Source organism: Crinia signifera, chromosome 4 (assembly GCF_055691185.1).
Source record: "Crinia signifera chromosome 4, ASM5569118v1, whole genome shotgun sequence".
In the NCBI taxonomy this organism is placed as follows: Eukaryota; Metazoa; Chordata; class Amphibia; order Anura; family Myobatrachidae; genus Crinia; species Crinia signifera.
The window spans coordinates 269,098,938-269,120,249 of NC_139220.1; the positions used below are offsets into that span (position 1 = coordinate 269,098,938).

Consider the following 21,312-nt stretch of genomic DNA (forward strand, 5'->3'; position numbering starts at 1 on the left):
CCAACTATGTAGTGTCTGTCCAGCAATAATGAATGTGTGCCCTCTACTATTTGTCCACAGCCTCCACTCAGTCTGTGACCTCATGGGCCTTGGTGCTATCACAGGCCACTTTGTCTAAGAATTGTACTGTACTGTTACTTGCTATAAAGAAGTTGTTGCAGACATACATCACCAGGCGTAGCTTTTCTGGTAAGCACATGTGGCCTGTACTCCAAAATGTACCAGTGTTGTAAGTGTACTCATTAACAAATAATTGACCAGTACCACCGCTTTCCACCCATATTTAACCTAACACCAGTCCACAACAGATGCACATGGTGGTGCTGACCTATCCCTTGCTGATATCTACCTTCTAAGTACTCTTGGTCCATGTAACAATTAAGTTTTCTGTGAAACATGGCTCACTGGTGTTGTGGAACTACATGTTCCAGCATGCCCTGACACACTACAACCATTACAGTCCAAACCATGAGTGTCAGAGCCTGCTGGAAAATGTACATCCATAACCTTTGGCAGCCAAGGAGTTATACCACACTACTTTACTGCAATCCCATAGTCATATACCATTACAATATGTTATAAATCACACATTAATTTATATAGCGAAAAAGACACAAACACAATGGAATGCGGTTTGCAAATTTTACTTGTTATGAAGTAAACCATTCTGCAATGTAACATGTGCAAAATACAAACTGTGGGGCCATGTAGACAGATAGTTGGCCTTTTTTAATGTAGAAACACTGATGTAGCAGCTACCTTCGGCCAGCATCAGGCAGCCCTACACCACTTTTCGAGGCGGAACTAAGCCCACCACGGGTCCTCACACTACGACGGGGTGGGGAAGTGGGGGAGACACTTATTGGGGTGCTGGAGACACTGCTGAGGGTTGAGGTAGTGCCACCTCCCACATTGCCTTCCTGCTGCTGCTGTATTTGTGCCTGCATAGCTAGGAGGGCATTGGTCTGCGCTGTGCATGTGTGGGTTAGGGCTGTAAGACTTTGTGCCAGGCTCCCAATATGGCTATTCTGCTCACGTATTGCAGAAGTTAGTTCTGCAAAACGGCTGTCAAGACTGTTGGCAATGCGCACTTGAGTGCCTACAGCTACCCTTACACTACGGGCCATTTTGCGCAACTGCAGGAAGGTGTCACGCATGTACCCCTGTATATTTCCCATTTGGAGGCTTTGGGAGGCCATGAATTCAAGCTGCTTGTCCTTGAAATTCACCAAGGAGTTAGCTACTTGGGAAGCAGTAGCTGGTGTATGGGGTTGCTGGGTGGTTGGGGGTGGGTTGGGTGGCACCCCACTTGGGGGAAGATCACTCTGGGACGAGCCCGGCATTTCTTCCTCTGCCGCAAAGGTGTCGACCGGATCAAGAATGATGTCCATTTCGTCTAGCACCAGTATTGAAGAATCTGTTTGGTTTGACCCTAGTTGTATAGCACCTGTGGATACAGAGAAGAGGTAAGTACTCATGCATATATAGGCCACACTGTCCTCTATACTGTTTTACATAGGCCTATAGATGGCTGACGCCCATACCTAGGGGTGTTATGCACTTACACATGTACCCCGATACTGCATGCAACAATGACACTATTAATATGTCACATGCCTAGCTCAGATTACACTCATGTCCGTTGCAATGTAGCAGCAGGAGCAGAATGTAGTGTGAGATCTTGTTGATGTGATATGGGTGTGTGTACTGTATGTGTAATGGGGTGTTGTTTAGTCATTTACCTGCTTCCACAGATTCTGCAGCAACGGGCCTTCTTCTCTTAGATGCTGCAGCACTTCGGGACGGACAATCTGTACAAGGAAAGATGGCCAGGCATTATGGACCTTGCAATGGAGATGCATTTTCAGAAAACATGCAGTGAATTCACAATAATGGACAATACCCAATAGAAAAGGGCAGCATTATATCTGGACCACCCTTTGTTTAGTTTTCAGGCCAATCTTTTATTTCAGACTTAGTAGTAAACTAGTGTACACATGACAACTATAGGATATTCGGTGGTTTGTAGGCATGCCAGCTAAACCTCCATTACACCACAGGGTTTTTGTACACATACATGTTAGTCTGCTGCAAAGAATGGTGCACTGTTAATCAATCAGATTAGTTGTGGAACTACAAGGGCCAGCATTATCAGCAATTTCAAAGCAGGAGCAGCCATTTTCTTGTGCATGACCTTGCTGGGCTATGTAGTTCCACAGCAGCACTTTACAAAGCATAACAATACAAGTGCACATTACAGGTATAATACATTGGCATGTATGTTACAGTTTGCATGGGGTCACACTTACCAGCTCGCGGTGGCGTTTGGGCCCTGTCGGTATCCGCCACATGCATCCCAGGCAGGACCTCAGGGGGGATGATGCGCTTCAGCTTCACCTCATATGCATTGTAGCTGACAGTGGTGGGGCTTCCTCCTCCAGTCCTGGTGGCCTCCTCCATCTCCAGGGCCATTTTATGCTTCAACTGGCGTTTTATATCGTTGAAGCGCTTCTTCACATTGCGCACCAGGCGCTTGTGATTACTCACAGCGTTCACCGCCTGGGTGATGTCCTTCCATATAGCGCGCTTGCGCTGGGCAGTGGTTTTGTAGTTGCTTTTGCCAAGCAGCCTCTCGTACACTGGCATGATAGCCCTCACAAGTGCCACATTTTCCTCATAGGAAAACCTGACCATGCGGCCACTTTTGGTGCGACCAGCTACCACCTCCTCCTCCTCCTCCTCCTCATTTTCTGCACCAGCCATGTCACCCTCCTCCTCCTCCATGGCAGTGTCTTCCTCCTCCTCACCAGCATCTTCCTCCACCTCTGACATGTGGCCCTCCTGCAGCTGGTGTGGGGTATGGTCTAGGGCTTGGCTGTAGGATGGGGATGCCAGCGGATCCTCCACCTCCTCCTGCTGGGGCTGGACGGCCAGGGTCTGAGCTGAGGCTGGCCTTGCTGTGGCCATGCTGCCTGCCACACTGCTGCCTCTCCCACTTGTCTGGCTGCTGCCAGTGCTCCCTCTGCCAGTGCTCCCTCTGCCAGTGCTCCCTCTGCCAGTGCTCCCTCTGCCACTGGTTCCTCTGCCAGTGCTCCCTCTGCCACTGGTTCCTCTGCCAGTGCTCCCTCTGCCACTGGTTCCTCTGCCACCAACTCCTCTTCCTGCACAAACGCTTCCACTGCTCCTCTCCATGCTCCTTACTTCCTATCAAAGAGTGAAATGGCGCCAATGCCCCTTTATATAGGGGGTGTGATGCATAATGGAGGGGACATAGGTGGGCCAATAGGTTTGGGGGTTCTTAGTCATGCGGAGACAGGTTTGTAAATCGCACTCCGGTTGGTCCAAAACTCGCACATGACCAGCGGAAGAAATGGCGCGTTTTTCGGACTAAAAATCGCACTTTTTTATGACTAAAATTCGCCGCAAATCGCAACTCTTCGCACTTTTCAGCCTCAAATGCGCATCACATTAAATAATCGAATTTGGACTGAAAAGTGCGAGTTAGAAAAATGCGATTTGCGGCGATATAGTGTGCGAATTAAACATGCGCATTTAGCGCATAGCATAGAATGTCACCCTCTGTGTGCTGACATCCAGAAAAAGTGCAGAACGTTTTTTTCAATATTGATAGTGCAAAATAATTACCTTAAGCTATACAGGGTCTGATGTGCATGAATATTCAGAAATATAGTACCTTTAGCATATACTTGCCTGCTTTTGAAAACTAGTTTCAGGGAGTTTATAGTTGGTAGTAGAATTTTGCACAGTGCTCCATTGAGGGGGCGTGTCATGTTCCACCCATAGGCCGTGTCCAGTTCCATATATGGAGAGATTGTGAAAAGAGATTCTAAACGTGGCACCTAGAAGCGTGGCTGTGTACTGCTACTTCTTAGAGGAATCATTTAAAATGACTTATATCCAAATGTAGATGAGCCCCAAAGCAGTTAGTAAGAGCTACTATACTTGGTAAAATGCTGGGGAATGGTGCTGATGATTCAATGTAATTGTATCTATCTCTCATTCCTATTTCCCCCAAAAAATGTAACAGTGTAGTGTGGCTATGTGAAATGAGGGAGATTGCTAGACTAATGAGGGAGATTGCTGCTATTTCAGGGGGTCTCCTGCAGAATGCAGGAGGGTAGGCAACTGCTTTAGCTTGTAGTCATAATGTCACAGTTTGTGATCTCCAAATAGATGAAATGTCTACATTAAACATTTCAGCCATGTCAAACGCCAACATTCTGCAGGAACCAGCAGTGGAAAGTTAGGCTGCAGAAGGGGAGGTTGATTTAGGCACTATGGGTAAGGGTTAGTCTTATAATTAGCACCAGAAGCAATAAAAGATCCACTGGAAGTCATCCTGATGGGATTGATACAAAATCCCGTCGGTCAGAATCCTGGCATTCCAAATCCCGATGCGGGCATCCCGACTGCCGAAATCCCGACAAGGGGGGACCTGGATGCGGGCTCGCTGCACTTGCCACGCAGGGGCGGATATTGGGGTATGAACAGGTCGGGAGGACGCGCAACGCGTCCCCCCGCGAGCCTCGCTGCGCTCGCCACGCTTCGGGCTGGCATGGATAGTGGGGATGTTTCAGGAACACATTAACACCCGTCATGTCAGGCAGGTTAAAAATGGTCAATGGTTCCCGCACAATGTAATAAGTGCTGACACAATGCTGACTGACTACGCTAACTATATGTACACACAATCGCAGACACAAGCTGACTACGCTGGCTGCGGGAACATTACACTGACTACATAAGTGGCACCGTGAAACTACACAAGTACCGCTAGCTCTTCCTGAATTGTGGGAATGGTCCCTACATAGAGGTGCTTGTAGCTCTATAGATATCCTATATGAAGACCTCAGAGAGCTTGAAAGGAACAAGCTCTTGGCTAAAGGCAGGGCTTAAAGTGGTCCTAGAGAGAGGTGGTGGATCTCATCTCCCTCTGCCACCGAATTTCCCCCCCATTGGGCAGAACCAGTGCCAGTGGTAGTTTTGTTTTTGGCAGGGTAAAAGTTGAACTATTTCCACCTCACCATTACATGTGGTGGAACTCGGTTGCCCCCCCCCCCCCCTACACACACACACACACACGCCACCACCACTTTAACCCCTGGTTTAAGGTAACACAAGGGTTCTATTCACCATATGCCTTTGTAATCTTCTTACCTGTACGGTAAAATGTTCCTTAACCTACAGATTTTTAGTGATTACAGCTCTTTTGTAGTCTGTGGTACTCATGATCGCTCAGCCTTTATTCAGATCTGAGCTCAGTATACATTTGTTTGGAAAATGGGCAAAACCATGTGCACTGCAGGTGGGGCAGATGTAACATGTGCAGAGAGAGTTAGATTTTTGTGAGTTATTTTGTTTCTGTGCAGGGTAAATACTGGCTGCATTATTTTTACACTGCAATTTAGATTTCAGTTTCAACACACCCCACCCAAATGTAACTCTCTCTGCACATGTTACATCTGCCCCACCTGCAGTGCACATGGTTTTGGCCATTTTCCAAACAAATTTGTACTGCGATCAGGGCCAAAATTAGAGTAGAAATGGTGATCACAAATATGTAAAACCCTGGAATCTATTGCTAAAACATAGTTTGTTGTAAATGTTTTTGTCTTTTGAAAATAAAAAATAACCCCAAATATACCCCAACCGAATAAAATAATAAACTATTTCTATCCACCGTTTAGTATCTACATTTTATGACTGTAAAAACATTTCTCAAATAATTTTAATTAGCAGAAATTTTATGCATCATAGCAAAGCAACTAAACAAATGTCCTTTAGCAACTTTTGTGGGATTGCTAAAATAAAAGTAAAAATATAAAAAAATATAGTAGCCAATCAAAAGAGTTCTCTAATTCTAGGCTTATCCTAATAGGGCCAATTCAGGTTGGGCTGGCAAGATGCGGACATCTAATGATTTCTCCTGCCTTCGCAAATAATAGTCAGTGAGATAAAGTCATTGAAATAAAAGTCAGTGAAAAGGGACTTTTATTTGCGTTTGCCTGGCCAAAGATGGGGCGCGTACCCATGGGAACGTCCTTAAAATGCTGGGCGTTCCCATTGGCGAGCCCCATTACCCCCACCATCCACCCCTGGCCTATGCAAGTCGCCGAAGCCATTTGCATAGGTGGAACTGCACATGTGCATAATAGACAATGCCCATGCACAGTCCCCAAAACATCGGGACGGGGCGGAACACGCTATATAGCGAGTCAATCAGAATTCCCCTCCTATATCCTTTATAAGAGACACCTACAGTATGGGTTACACAGGTTCTGTGGCTGGCTAAATTCAAATGGTTTTAATCAGCCACAGAACCTGTGTAAATAATACCCCTTTTACAACAAAAGTCCCGGAACCGACCCGGCATTTGGAAGAAGGATCCAAGCCGGGTCGGATCCGGGATTTACGCCGTTTTCACTGCGGTGCCCACCCGTAGTGTAGACGGAGGTGGCGCTTGGAGATGACATCATCTCCAAGCGCCGGGACCGCGTGATCCCCGCCGGAAACACCGATCGCTGTGCTGCACCAAGGTAAGCTGCTGGGCTGCCCCCCAGCCCGCGTGCACCCCCGCAGCCATCGTCTGGGAGGTGAATGGATGCCACACACAGGCATCCATTCACCTCCTACGCTGCCGCAACTGCTGTCTGCAGAGTATAGCAGCGCAGGCTGTCTGTGCCCCCCCCCCCCCCCCCCCCCCTGTCCAACCTGCGGAAGCTGTGGTACGCAGGTTGCACATCCCCCATTAATGTAAATGGGGGCCGGGTCGGATGACCCGGCGTACCAATGTACACCGCCCTCTACCCAGGTCCTCGTCGTGTTCTACCCAGGTCCTCGTGTAAAGGGACACGGCGTGTACCATTTACACTGCTGCTGACCTGGCTCCGACCCACCAAAGACCCAGGGTTTTGTGGCGGTGTAAAAGGGATATAATAGGTGTCCCAAATTAACGGCATATTATACCAAGTCTATCTATTTTACATATTGATTACCTTTTAATTGTTATAAGCAAAATACTCAATGTATTCTGACAGTAGCAGAGCAAGCGGAAATGTCAAATGTAAAAGCACAGCAAAGCTTTAGGTGGAGGCTGTACGTATACAATGTACACAGAACACAGACTGCCTCATGGAAAGTTACTCAACTCTTTGTTTCACTGAAAAGTGAAATAGTCTCTGAATCCACAGACAAATATTTTGCATCGAACATGACGCATTGAACCTGAACCACAGACACACATAGCAACCTAGACAATGTTTTTTTGTGAAAGCATGGCCCCAGGCCTAGAGAGAGGGTGAAGGATAACCCATAGAGAAACATCACAAAGTCAACCTGATGTAACCTGACTCAGAGACGATACGGAAAGGGGTGTTTTGTACAGAGACTATTTTGCCATGAGACGCATTGCATTGAGGTCCATAATCCGCACCTGAGACAAGGTCGCAGAATGTACATGTAGGTATGTTTTGTCCTTACTGGGCATCCCATCGCACAGCACATAAAGGTGGAAATTTACTAAGATGTGTATTATACTTCACATGTGATGTTGCTATGGGCAACCAATCAGAATCTACTTATTTATTTAGCACCCTCTAGAACAGTGATTTTCAACCTTATTACCTTGCGGCACACTAAATAAGATTTTAAAATTGCCAAGGCACACCATGAGATCCCCACAGGGCAAAACACATTGGCCCCCATATAAAAAACAATCACACTGGTCCCCACAGGTGACAAAAATAAAATACATTGGCCCTTTACAAAAAAAAAGCATGTAAATAACAGTTGAACTGGTGGTGGCTGTAAACTGGTTTGGGCATCTCTAGATCTGGGGGCACACTTGAGAATAGCTCAAGGCACACTAGTGTGCCACGGCACAGTGGTTGAAAAACACTGCTCTAGAAGATACGAGACAGGATCTGATTGGTTGCCCATAGCAACATGACATGTGAAGTAAAATACACATCTTAGTAAATTTCCCCCAAAGTCTGTGCAGCCCGTGCTTTTAGTACTTGCCTCGAGGATGGAGTGCCCTTCCTGTGCTAGTTAGCAGCGCATCAAAACAATGGAACCACATAACAGTAATGTCAGTAACGGCGGTTGTGGTCATCCAAATGAAGCAACACTTGAATTGCTTTGTTGGGCATCATCTAAAAGTGAGACGCGGCATTAGCTTTTTATTATATCAGTCATATGATAAGCCTACTAAGGTTAAACAAACTTCCTCTAACAAAAATGTATTGGAGGTCCCGGCCCATCTTCATCCAAGAAGGACCACTGCTATCGGGAGCACTCACTTCAAGTGCAGTCTGCAGCAGTTGGACCATCCGTTCTGTAGGACTTTGGTGAACTCTATTTGATCTGTCAAATTTTACATTGTTCAAAGGTTTAATCCCATGTTTTCATATTGAAAATTCAAAATTCATGTGCTTCGTGCTGGGCTGCATTTCAGATTTGATAAATCACTTAAAGTGGTTGAAAAGGTTTCTTAGGAGCGGAATTTGGGCCTAATTCAGACCTGATCGCAGGGCAAATTTGTTCTCAAAAAGGGCAAAACCATGTGCACCGTTGAGTTGATCCATAGTCAGATAAGTACATCTATATGTTCTTAAAGACAGTCACATGATGAGATGAGGTGATAACAGTGGCGTAACTATAGCTCCGCAGCCCCCGCGGTGGCGGGGGGGGGGGCGCAGAGAAATTGGGGGCGCCGCCGGGGGGGCTGCGGGGCTATAGTTAACCGCAGTCTGCGTCTCGCCCGGCTCTCTGTCGGGACCTTCCTGACGTCACGGTCCCGGCCGGCTCCTGCTGCAATGAAAACTGACAATTAGAAAATGGCTGCCCCCATACTGCAGACAGTTTTCTGTCTGCAGTATGGGGGCAGCCATTTTCTAAGAGTCCGTTTTCTTTGTAGCAGCAGGAGCCGGCAGGGACCGTGACGTCAGGAAGGTCCCGACAGAGAGCCGGGCGAGACGCAGAACGCGGGTAAGAAGGGGGGGCAGGTTAGGTGCGGCGGAGGGGGCGCCCCCCCACGTGTGGCGGGGGGGGGGGCGCTAAATAGTTAGTTATGCCCCGGGGTGATAATTCTATCTCTGTGCATCTATCCTTTTTGTCTTATTACATTCAGGTTAAAGAGCTTATCCTAATCCTCTACAATTGCCGCTGCATCCCATGTGCATACCATGATTGCGCATACCCATGATTGTGCCCGCGTTGCCCCCTTCACTGGAATGAGCTTCCTCGCTTTATTAGACTCTGCCCAACCTTGCAATACTTCAAACGTTCACTGAAAAACCACCTATTCCTCAAAGCGTACCCTCCTGCATTACCTAGAACCGAGGCCGCTCCCCCTACCTGCCGCCTCATGACCTGGCAATCCCTGCCACACTTTTGCCTACAGGCCTACTTGTCTGCACCTCGTGTTTCCTGTCTGTCTGTCTATCCCCCTGCCTCTAGACTGTAAGCTCCCTCTTACCCACCTACCATCTATACCCGCATCTCTTCTCTCTTGTGTTCAGTCATCTCTGCCAATGACAACTTGCCCCATGTAACTTCCAGACTGTTCCTCTGCTTCCCTGCATCTCAGCTGTATTGTGTACTAAGAATTGCGCTGATAATTGTTACCTGTGCTCTGCTTTAGTTCTTCAGTTGCTGTTATATTTAATCCTGTGTACCCTGTACTGTACTGTTCTAATGTGCACTATGTACGGTGCTGTGAATCACTTTTGGTGCCTTAAGTTATAACTAAATTGTAATAATAATAATAATAACATTAATAACTTACACCTGTGGAAGATAAACTTCACTTTTAATTAAGGTCTTTCATAGATCCATAAGAACTTAATTAATCAATTGAGGGGGGGAGTTATTCAATCTATGGGGGATGCGAAGCTGCCCGATGTACCAACATCAGGCAACCCGGCTTCGCATCCCTGGGCTATCGCCATTCTGGGATGGCGACAGCCCATTGTAGCCTATGGATACACATCACACTTTCGAGCGGGGCAGTGCGGTCAGAGAGGTTACGGGAGGGTCATGCATTCACCCCCAGGCTTCCGGGTCAATGCTTTGCAGGGACAGGCTCCTTTCGGAGCCCTGTCCCTGTGCCCTCAAAATTGATACATTCTGCCGGTGTGATCGCATTTTACAATGCGATCCTGGACGGTAATATTCCACCCAGATCGCATTGTAAATGCAATAATGGTAAATGTGCCCTATTGTTACTCTACTTACTAATATCCCCACAGTTTCACCAGCTAAAGTTTTATTATAAACTATACCACTATATTGAAGTTGTATCAGTTCTTCTAGAGTTTAAGGTACAGCTAAACAATACATAGATCTAGAGTTCAAAAAGGGGGTGGGAACAACCCAATAATTACTCAGATTTAGTAATCATGGGCCTAAAAATAGAATTTGGCCATGAGGTAGGATGCTTTCACAAACCTTTTACTTCTACCTTCTGTATAATTTGTCTCTATTGCAACAAGGGAATTGTCATTCCCCTGTTCTCCGAACAAGTATATAACATATACTATTAACCAGGGCTTAAAGTGGTCATGCAGAGGTGGGGGAACTCATTTCTCTATGCCTTCTAATTGCCCCCCTTGCAAACTAGAATGCTTTTCTGTCAAAATTACTGTGCAGGGCCAATGTGGAGGTTAAAATGTTCCACTTCACCATTAGAGGTGGTGGAACTCAGTTCCACCTCGTTCCCCCTCAATTTAACCCCTGCTATTAACACTATTTGGGCTGAACTACACAATATTAAGGCCCAAAGAGATCTGCCTGCTTTTGGCCCAATCAGGTTCATAGTCCAAACTTAATTCACTGAAGTGGGTATGATCGTAATATCTTGGTTCCAACGCCTTTGTCACGTCTTTTCACATAGACTCAATCGCCTGGCTGAAGACCGTATGGATTGAGGTCTGCTTGTGATTCTGGGAGGGAAAAGAAAGCTAAAAAAAAGACATGCGTTAGTCTGGTGATCAGTGACTTCATATAAGCAGTTAAATCACTGTGCGTATGCTGTAACTATTGTGGATAGTTACTTCCTAATCTAGGCATGCTACCATATGGAGACAACCCTGTCTTCCTGTTTGGGGTGGTTCTCATGCTAAACAGAGCTAACACTTAACGTTCTGGTCATGATTTCTACTCAACTGCTAAATATATATATATATATATCGGTGCAGACTAAGTCGTATTTATAGCCTCCTGGTTTGGGTAGCTGTACATAGTCCATCTGTAGCCCCTGGAAAGGAAAGATGCTCCTTGGGATTGTCCCTTTTCCTGGATTTGTTATGCCACAAATCCAACATGCTTGTCAATAGAAACCTGGATCAATCCATCTTTCTGCTACTAGATTCCTCATCTGATCTTTTCTGACATGTGTCTGTCCATGTGCTACCTGGCACATTACTGTAAAGAGGCTTCTTGGTAAACACAATTTCCCTTCAGACTGACATAGGCCTGTATCTCTGTCTTGTGTTGTTCATTTCCTTTTCCAATAGGCTTTTTCATTCTAGCTTGTTCCTGAAATTTCTTTCATGTTTGTAGATCTGGCATCTTTGCTTCTTCTTTCTCTTGAGTTTGCGCTGTTTATGCAATGGTCTTTATTGCTTCTTTTGCTGCTTTCTTTGCCAAATCATTTCCTTTAGTTTCTGAGGTTTGGTTCTTTGTGTGGGCCTGGATCTTGATTATTGCCACTTTGTTTGGGCCTTCCGGGGCCCTAAACAAACTTCTTGTTAAGTCTGCATGCTGAATTGATTTTCCTGTTACAGTCTTAAAGTGTCTATTTTTCCAAATATGGCTGAAGTCCAAAGCCAAGCTCAAAAATATCTGGAGTCTGTGTATATGGTGGCTGTGGTTCCTTCCTCATAAAGCAATGCTTTGTAAGTGCCACAAGTTCAGCTGCCTGTGCTGATAGGTTTGCTGGTAGGGCTTCTGCTTCCACAACTTCTATCTGTGTGGTGACCGCATATCCCGTATAGCAGGGGTGGGGAACCTTTTTTGTGCCAAGGGCCGTTTGTATGAGGAAAAAAATCCTTCGGGGGCCATAGGACTGGCGGCCTCCGCTGAATAGGACTGGCGGTCTCTGGCTGCTGTTGATTAAAAGGAATCTCGCAAGAACTACCGACCTCTCGTGAGAATCCACCTGTACTTGACTCCCAGAAAAGCCGCCGTGCGGGTGGGCGGGCCATTCAGACCGGCTACGGGGGCCGCATACAGTCCCCGGGCCTGAGGTTCCCCACCCCTGCCTGAAGATCCCCATCTTCATAGTATCTGGACCCATCAACATAGAGTTCATGCTGGGCATTAGGCAGGGCTGTATCAATGACATTGGGCAGAGGCTGTGTTTCCTGTTCCATAAGAGCCAAACAATCATGAAGAATAGAAAAATTTGAGTGTGCATCTAATGTCTCTTCTTGATCAGCTGCTGCTTCCGCATGATGATGATGCACTCCATTCCTACCATTCCCTCCTTTTGAATCTTCTGATTCATCAATCATAGCTGGGAGTAGAGTGGCTGGATTCAGGTGGTACATCTTTTGATGGTGACATTTGTTTCACTCAGCAGATCTACTTCATCTTTGGTAAGTCTTGCTGCTGACAGGTGTTTTGTTCTGACGTTGCAGGATTTCAGCCTCTGCATTTGCTACTTGAATGCAGAACGCATGATTTAGGATGATGTCTGTGCTTTTGTACTTCAATATGGCTGCTGCAGCCACTGCTCTGAGGCATGTTGGTGCTCCTAGGATAATTTTATCCAGTTTGGCAGAGTAATATGCCACCGGCCTGTGCTTGGTTCCATGTGGCTGTGTGAGAACTCCAAGTGCATGGCCATGCTCTTCATAGCAGAAGAGGGTAAATGGTTTGCAGCTGGACTGGTGTCCAAGTATTGGTGGATTCTGAACGTCTATCTGTGGGTGTACTATCGCTGGTGCATGGTATGGAGGTGGGGTAAGGAGCCTGTATGCCCCATCTACCCCTCCTCAGTCTGCCACATTTATTTTCAGTGTCTTGATGCCCCTTCTTAATTATCCAATTTATATTTGACTCATAAAACCTTTATAAAACCTTTGCAATAGTTAATGTATCAGCGGCAGGGAAACCTTGCTCGGTACCTGTTTCCTAGAACGGCACCCAGATTTTCTACGTAGGGCACCGTAGGGAAATCGCATTATAGCGGCATACGATGTGATTTTTTTATGTAATTTTTTCAATGCTCTTTGTGCCCCACTATATCACATCGCATTGCATCGCACCTCCCGCAAAATCGCATTCGATTTTATAGGGAGTGTGATGCCATTACATTAGCTATACAATGATATGATTGTATGACCTAAAAATAGGTTTTACGCACCCCCCCCCCCACTATCCACGCCACCCCGAAGCGTGGCAAGCGCAGCGAGCCCCGCGAGGGGTGGTGGAACGCGTCCTCTGACTTTTTAATACCCCCACTACCCACGTCGGCGTGGAATTGATTTTATATAGTGTGGCGAGCGCATGCGGATTACATGTATTCCACGTCCCCTCGTGGGGCTAGCTGCGCTCGCCACGCTTCGGGCTCGCTGCGCTCGCCACACTATATAAAATCAACTCCACGCCAACGTGGATAGTGGGGGTATGAAAAAGTCGGAGGACGCGTTCCGCCGCCCTTCACGGGGCTCGCTGCGCTCGCCATGCTTCGGGGTGGCGTGTAGAGTGTGGGGGTGCGTAAAACCTATTTTTTAGGACATACAATCATATTATTATATACCTATGTAATGGCATCGCACACCCTTTAAATTAGCATGGGATCGCATGCGATTTTGCGGGAGGTGCGATGCGATGCCCTGGGACACACATAGCAGTGAATAAATTACATGAAAAAATCGCATCGCATCGCACATCGCATGGCACTAAAAAGGCCCATGCGATGGGATGCGATTTCCCTACGGCAAATTGCCTAGTGGGCACCGTTCTAGGAAACAAGTACCCCTTGCTCTTCTTAGGACAGAACCTATGCCCTTCGAGCCCACCCTGCCTTAATTTCTGACAACTTCTAGAGGCGGTCAATTCCCTAGGCTTGCTGTATCTGTGCTCCCATTGTCTCAGTAACATTTATGAGTGAGTGATCAGCTCCTCCTAGACAAATCCTTATTGGGATACAACAGTGTATATAACCATTTACACAGGCAGCCTCTTTAAACATTAAAATAATTTTGTCAGTTTTTTCTTCTTCTGAGCATGCTGTGCCACTGCACATTAGCCTCTTACTCCCCTGAGAGTCCTTGCATTCTAGCAGGAGATAATATCTTTCTGAACTTAAAATACTAAAGGCTTATGGACAAATGATGTACCTTTTGATAAGAAATACAATTATCTGGTAAATTTTCTAGACATTTGTGCCACGGCTGACCAACAACGTTTCAGGACAGTCTCATCAATATGACAATCAACTATTAGAGAATATTTGTCATGTTCGCCCACAAATATAAATTCCTGCTTATCTAATACAGCTAAAAATTCAGCTCAATTTATAGTCTTATCCCTATCATACCAGAATAATGCAGAACACTTACAACTTAGACATGTCTTTTAAAACCAATTATACACAAAAATGCATTTTGTTTTGACAGATCATGAGTTACTATAGATAACGTATATCATATACTGGAGTGAAATAGAGTACCAGTTTAGCAGACAATAGAAACACACAAATAACTGATTAGCGTAATGGTGGTGAAATCAACCAATCCAATTACTCACCCGTTTTCATCAGTATTTGTGGATCAAGAGTCCGATCAACTGTTTTCTGCTATCTTCACTCGCGGTAATATGCATCAGTTATCCTGGACATCAGCCACCAAGTAATGTGGAAGATAAACTTCACTTTTAATCAAGGTCCTTCATAGAATCCGTAAGAACTTGATCAATCAATTGAGAGACAAATGAAGTGCGCACACACAGGTTTTGATTCCAACACACGTCTGGTCTTTCGTTTATTTTGTCCAGGGATATATACATGCATATACAGTTTCCATACTTCATATTAAGATAAGTAATACATGAGAGTCTTACCGCGTCAGAACGGACGGGAACCTGCCCGTACGCACCGATGTTATTGGTGAATGTAAAAGTGACATGTATATTTATATTAGTGATAGGAAGTTCTGTCCATTGCTTGCAGTGTAAATGTGTTTCAAAAATGCAGCATATATTTGTGTGTTTAGTAATGGTCCATTTAAGCTGCAATGGTTCCAATTGAAGCAATGACAAGAGTGTTATTAATGAGTAATGAGTAAAGGAGTGGATTGTATTGTGTTCAGCTGACATTGGTTGAGGTGCGCCCGTACTGATTGGGCATTCCGAATGCCTAGCGCATGACCAAGTGGTGTCCGCAAAGCAATACTTGCTTTTGAAGACCGCATGTTTCCTGACTTTTTGTTCGTGTACATTCGGTGTGCTGTCCGAATGTACGCATACCAGAATTAGTGCACTCCCTCGTGTACGCCCATGTTTACGCCCAGTTTAGCCCACTTTGAAACTACACCCCTGTGTAGTTCCGAATGACGCCCATAATACGCCCATAATTCACGAGTGAATGCGGTGCACATTTCTGTACGGTATTGGTGAGAACAAGTACGAGACCTTGCGTGGCACATGCGCATAGCGTTGCCCACGCATGCGCAGACGGCTAAAAAAACGCCATCCGAAAGAGTTCGGGTAAGTACGCACAGACCAGAATAAGGCCCATAGAATTTGACGGCAGATAAGAACCACTTGGCCCATCTAGTCTGCCCCTTTTTTTAAACATGTTACCTCAAACCATATTTGATCCTTATTTTTTTGTAAGGATATCAATATGCCTATCCCAAGCATGTTGAAATTGTACTACTGTATTTGCGTCTACCACCTCTGATGGTAGGCTATTCCACTTATCTACTACTCTTTCTGTGAAGTAATTCTTCCTCACATTTCCCCTGAATCTTCCTCCCTCTAGTTTCAGTGCATGTCCTCGTGTTCTGTTGCTCCTCTTCCTGTGAAGAATGTCTCCCACCTGTACCTTGTTAAAACCCTTGATATATTTGAAAGTTTCTATCATGTCCCCCCTTTCCCTTCTCTGCTCTAAAGTATACATATTAAGATCTTTTAGTCTTTCCTGGTACGTTTTGTGATGTAGGCCATGCACCATTTTAGTTGCTCTTCTTTGTACAGTCTCTAATGTATTTATATCCTTCTGGAGATATGGCCTCCAGAACTGAACACAATACTCTAGGTGAGGTCGTACCAATGACCTATACAGTGGCATTATTACTTCTTTCTTTCTACTGCTGATACCTCTCCCTATGCAACCAAGCATCTGACTTGCCTTTTTAATTGCTTTGTTACATTGCCTACCTGCTTTTAAGTCCCCTGAAATAGTGACATCTAGATACCTTTCTTCCTCAGTAGTTTCCATTATAGTGCCATTTATACTATATTGAGTCTTTGGATTTCTGAGACCCAAGTGCATGATTTTGCATTTTTTGGCATTAAACTGTAGTTGCCATTCTCTTGACCATTTCTCTAATCTACCTAGATCCTCAATCATTTGTTTTACCCCTCCTGGTGTGTCTACCCTGTTGCATACCTTTGTGTCATCTGCAAAAAGGCACATTTTACCCATTTGCAATATCACCAATAAAGATATTAAAAAGCACCGGTCCAAGTACAGATCCCTGGGGTACTCCACTTGTAACCTTTCCCTCCTTTGACTGTACTCCGTTTACTACAACTCTCTGTTTTCTGTCCTGCAGCCACGCTCTTATCCATTCAACTATCTTAGAATCCAATCCCAAGCTTTCAAGTTTATTTAACAGTCTGCGATGTGGGACAGTGTCAAAAGCTTTACTAAAGTCTAGATAAGCTACATCTACAGCCCCACCTTGATCTATTACTTTAGTCACCCAGTCAAAAAAGTCAATAAGATTTGTTTGACATGATCTTCCTCCAGTAAACCCATGCTGTTTTGGATCCTGTAAATTGCTGGTTTTGAGATATTCTACAACACTTTGTTTTAAGAGTGTTTCCATCAATTTCCCTACTACTGATGTAAGGCTCACTGGTCGATAGTTGCTTACCTCTTCCTTGCTTCCACTTTTGTGCAGTGGGACTACATTCGCTGGTTTCCAGTCCTCTGGGATTACTTCAGTAGCTAGTGACTGGGTGAATAATTCTGTTATTGGTTTTACCAGCTCCCCTTTAAGCTCTTTTAGTATCTTTGGATGTATCCCATCTGGCCCCATTGATTTATCCACTTTCAGTTTTGAGAGTTCTGTGAGGACTTTCTCCTCTGTAAATGTACTTGTCTCTCCCTCAGTTTTCTGACTATACTTGCAACTTAACTGTGGCCCCTTCCCCTCTCTTTCAGCAGTGAATACTGAGCAGAAATAATTATTAATATTATCTGCTATTACATTGTCCCCCTCAAGAAAACTTCCACTCTCTGTCTTCAATCTAATTATTCCACTTTTTGTTTTTCTCCTTTCACTTCTATACCTAAAAAAATGTCCCCCTTTACCCACTGACTGGGCCATTTTCCTCTTCAGCCTGTGCTTTTGCACATCTGATTACCTTCTTAGCCTCCTTCTGTCTAACAAGATACACCTCTTTCTCCTCATTCTGTTGCGTCTGCTTAAAATTCTTAAAGGCCAACTTTTTTGCTTTCACAATACTTGCTACTTCTTTTGCAAACCACAATGGCTTTCTTTTTCCTGTGTTTTTCCTAACTCTTTTGACACGAAGTTCTGTTGCTTTTAGAATTGCACTTTTTAATTTTTCCCACTTATCCTGCACTTCTTCCAAGTTCTTACACTCTGCCAAAGAATCCCTTACAGAGTTTCCCATCTTTACAAAATCAGCCTTCCTAAAATCTAACACCTTTGTTTTTGTGTGCGATGAGTCAGTCTATGTCTTTATTTTGAACCATACTGCTTGATGGTCACTGGATCCCAGATTTTCACCCACATTTATGTCAGATATTCTGTCACCATTTGTAAGTATTAAGTCTAATATTGCGTCCTTACGAGTGGGCTCCCTCACCAATTGCTGAAGGGATGCTCCTTGCAAGGAATTCAGCATGTCCCTACTTCTGGTGGAACTTGCAACAGGCAGCTCCCAGTTTACATCAGGTAGATTAAAGTCTCCCATGATTATCACCTCTCCTTTTAATGCCATTTTATTGATGTCCAACAATAGGCTCTTGTCTAGTTCCTCTTCCTGACCTGGTGGTCTGTAGATCACCCCTATACGAAGAATCGCCTTCTCCCCTGTTTCTATGGTCACCCAAATGGCCTCCGTTTTTTTCTTCAATACTTTGTATTAAGGTAGTCTTTATATATTTTTTTCACATATATTGCAACCCCTCCTCCAATTTTTCCCATTCTGCCCTTTCTAAATAAAGTATATCCTGGTATAGCTATGTCCCAGTCATGATTTTCATTGCACCATGTCTCTGTAATAGCTACAATATCCAGTTCATCCCTTGTCATTATTGCAATTAGTTCTGGGATTTTATTTCCTAAGCTCTTAGCATTTGCACACATAGCTCTTAAAGTTGTGTTTGTGCTTCTCCTGCTGCTAGCTATGTTCATCTTTCTGCCTATATCTATTCGGTTTAGATCGGCATTATCTTCTGTTGCAGTGGATAGACTTCCTGTTCCATTTGCCTGCAGAGACAATACCTCTAGGTTGATTCTTTGTTTCAGGGTCCTGCTCATTCTCCCGTGTGGTGTCTGTTGGTACCTTGGTACCAAGACATTTCTATGCTCTGAGACTTTCTTCATGTTATCTTGATAGTAAAGTATGTGGGGGGGGGGGTCTATAACTTTACTGGTTCAGGACTAAGAATACAGAGTGTCAGCATCTATTATAACTCCTAAAAGAAGAGACAAAATGGCTTCTCTCATGATTATTATATTGTTGTCTCTTTCACACCAAAAAAAAGCTTTGTGTCATCACTGCCAGGGGAGTCTGTGTCATTGAAAAATATTTGGTACACCCTAGGATTTCTTGGGCAGCATTTTTTTTTTTCTTGCTGACAGTATACCTTCCCAGGACAACACACACGTTCTGTCTAACCCTGCTTGTGGCATCTGACACGCACCTGGTCCCCAGACCAACAATAACTGGTGTCATGAGTAAATTTGTTACAATGAAACATGTGTATCTCTGGGCAGATATAATTGTATTTGTTGTGCCCATAGCAATATTTCTGAAGTTTATTCAAGGAACTGGTGATGTAGACCAAAGGCTCTCTGTTTCCAGGCTTCCCACCCTCTATTCCTTAGGAGGATTGTTTAGGGTTTTGTGTCGGCTATGTTGCGAAGGGAAAGAAAGGCAAGTCACAAGTACGGATGCAATGGATTAGTTGAGGTGGACTCACTTTGTTGGCTGTTCCACCCAGTATCATCATCCAAAGTTGTGGGTAGTCAAGGTAGAAGATCAGTAGATACCTTTTGTTGCTTATGGGAGTTTTATAGTTGTGTTTGTACACTTTGGGGTGTTCTGTCTGCAATGTCTGTTGTTTGTTGTGTTTGGGCAAATTACCACAGGTGAAAAAAGGGAGGTGGCCTCAAGCTTTAATGACCATGGCTATTCAATTGCACTACCTTTTTTCACCCAACAGCTTTGCTAACTCCAGTTAAACTGAGTTTACAAATCTGCCCTATTCCAATATAACGTGGGAAGTGGGCCTGGTGTGTTCTCTTAACCGTCACTCTAAGCCGATTCAAACTATGTATGACCAAAGGTCCAACCTCTATTGCATGAAATAGTTACTCTTTTTTTGGCTAAGAAAACCCCTCAGACATCTCAAAGAAACCCTGGAGGACCGAATTAATAAAGCCAATTTAATTTTCAATTTTGTAGAAAAAAAATTCCCCTCCTCATTGGACGTAATTCATGTTGGTAGGCAATGCCAATGTGCACGCAACTGAGCATTTATCGATAGAATGCGCATGCACCAATGTGCCTTTACAATGCTGCTCGCAGTGAGAATTCCAATGTAGAGTGGTTGAAAGGAAGGGACAATTTGGAGGAAGAAACAGGTTGTCAGACATTTTCGAGGCACGTATCTGTCATGTACATAGAGAAATATGGCACCAGCCTCGCTACTGCCACAGATGGTCTATGTCAGTGGTTCTCAACCTCGGTCCTCAGGGACCCCCAACGGTGCACGTTTTCCAGGTCACCTCACAGATACACAGGTGCACTCACTGGCATATTTTAAAAGATCACAAGTGGAGCTAATTATTTCACCTGTGATTCTGTGTGGAGACCTGGAAAATGTGCATTGTTGGGAGTCGCTGAGGACCGAGGTTAAGAACCACTGGTCTATGTGACTATAGACTGACTCTGGGTGTTGATGTTCCTAGTTATTGCGACAGTGCTGTAAATCTGTATGCAGTTTCTGAGAACTATGCAAAGTATCCTGTGGGCATCAATACTATTTTCTGCGTGGCAGCTTCGCTTGCGATGTTAAGCAACTGTAAGCCTGAAAACATTTAGATGCATAGGCATGTATGCAGGGCAGGCAACAGGGGGGGTCAAAGGGGACACTTGTACCGGGCCCCGACCAGTTGAGGGGCCCCAAAGCTTTGAGGAACTCAGGGTCTGTAAGCATGACTGCCTAATCACCTGTCTGGCTACCCGTACTAATGAGTTTAATGACACAACACACCAAACCACACAACGCACAATGCTATGCCCTCCCATCTGCCCTTCCCTATTATATTGCATTGTGAATATTAATTATCTGTTTATTTCTATTAATAAAAAAATACATTCAATATGCAATGTAATAACAATCCACGTTCAGTGTTGGGGGGCCTCAAAGATATCAGTGTTCCGGGCCCCAAGATTTCTGTTGCCGGCCCTGCATGTATGTACACACATAAATTAGGACCAAACAAAACTTGTATAGATAGGCTTACATTGATTATTGCTATATAATAGATGGTAATGCTTTTTATATTCATATTTAATAAAATATAATGTTAAGCACCCCATTTCTCCCTTGTAAAAATGTACCTATGTATCTCCCTGAGCTGACGGTAGGCTCGATGATGCAATCGTGAAGTCCCACCCAAGGACAGCACACCTTGTCACAGGCCACACCCCACATGTATATAGATAGTGGCAGGTGCTCAATTAGTTTAGTAATCCCATTCAGGTGCATGGAAAGGACTGGTTACTAATACCATTCAGTGAGCTGGGAGAAACCATGTATTGTTACACACCCCACATGTATCTACCATGCAG

At 44.7% G+C, this 21,312-nt stretch overlaps 1 protein-coding gene across 1 annotated transcript; it reads right to left on the reverse strand.

Annotated features, from left to right (window-relative positions):
* Positions 1–657: 657 nt before the first annotated feature.
* On the reverse strand, positions 658–3,487 carry LOC146075365 (uncharacterized). The gene is made up of 3 exons (XM_083184523.1): positions 2,310–3,487; positions 1,743–1,811; positions 658–1,447 (listed from the first exon to the last, which is right to left on the reverse strand). The coding sequence occupies exons 1-3, from the start codon at positions 3,190–3,192 to the stop codon at positions 756–758; spliced, it is 1,644 nt and encodes a 547-aa protein (XP_083040649.1). The 5' UTR covers positions 3,193–3,487; the 3' UTR covers positions 658–755.
* Positions 3,488–21,312: the final 17,825 nt, after the last annotated feature.

Coding starts and splice junctions, on each gene's coding strand:
- LOC146075365 (XM_083184523.1), bottom strand. CDS start 3,192: ATGGAGAGGAGCAGTGGAAGCGTTTGTGCAGGAAGAGGAGTTGGTGGC. Junction 1,812..2,309: donor CCAAACGCCACCGCGAGCTG/GTAAGTGTGACC, acceptor TTCCTTGTACAG/ATTGTCCGTCCCGAAGTGCT. Junction 1,448..1,742: donor TGCAGAATCTGTGGAAGCAG/GTAAATGACTAA, acceptor CTGTATCCACAG/GTGCTATACAACTAGGGTCA.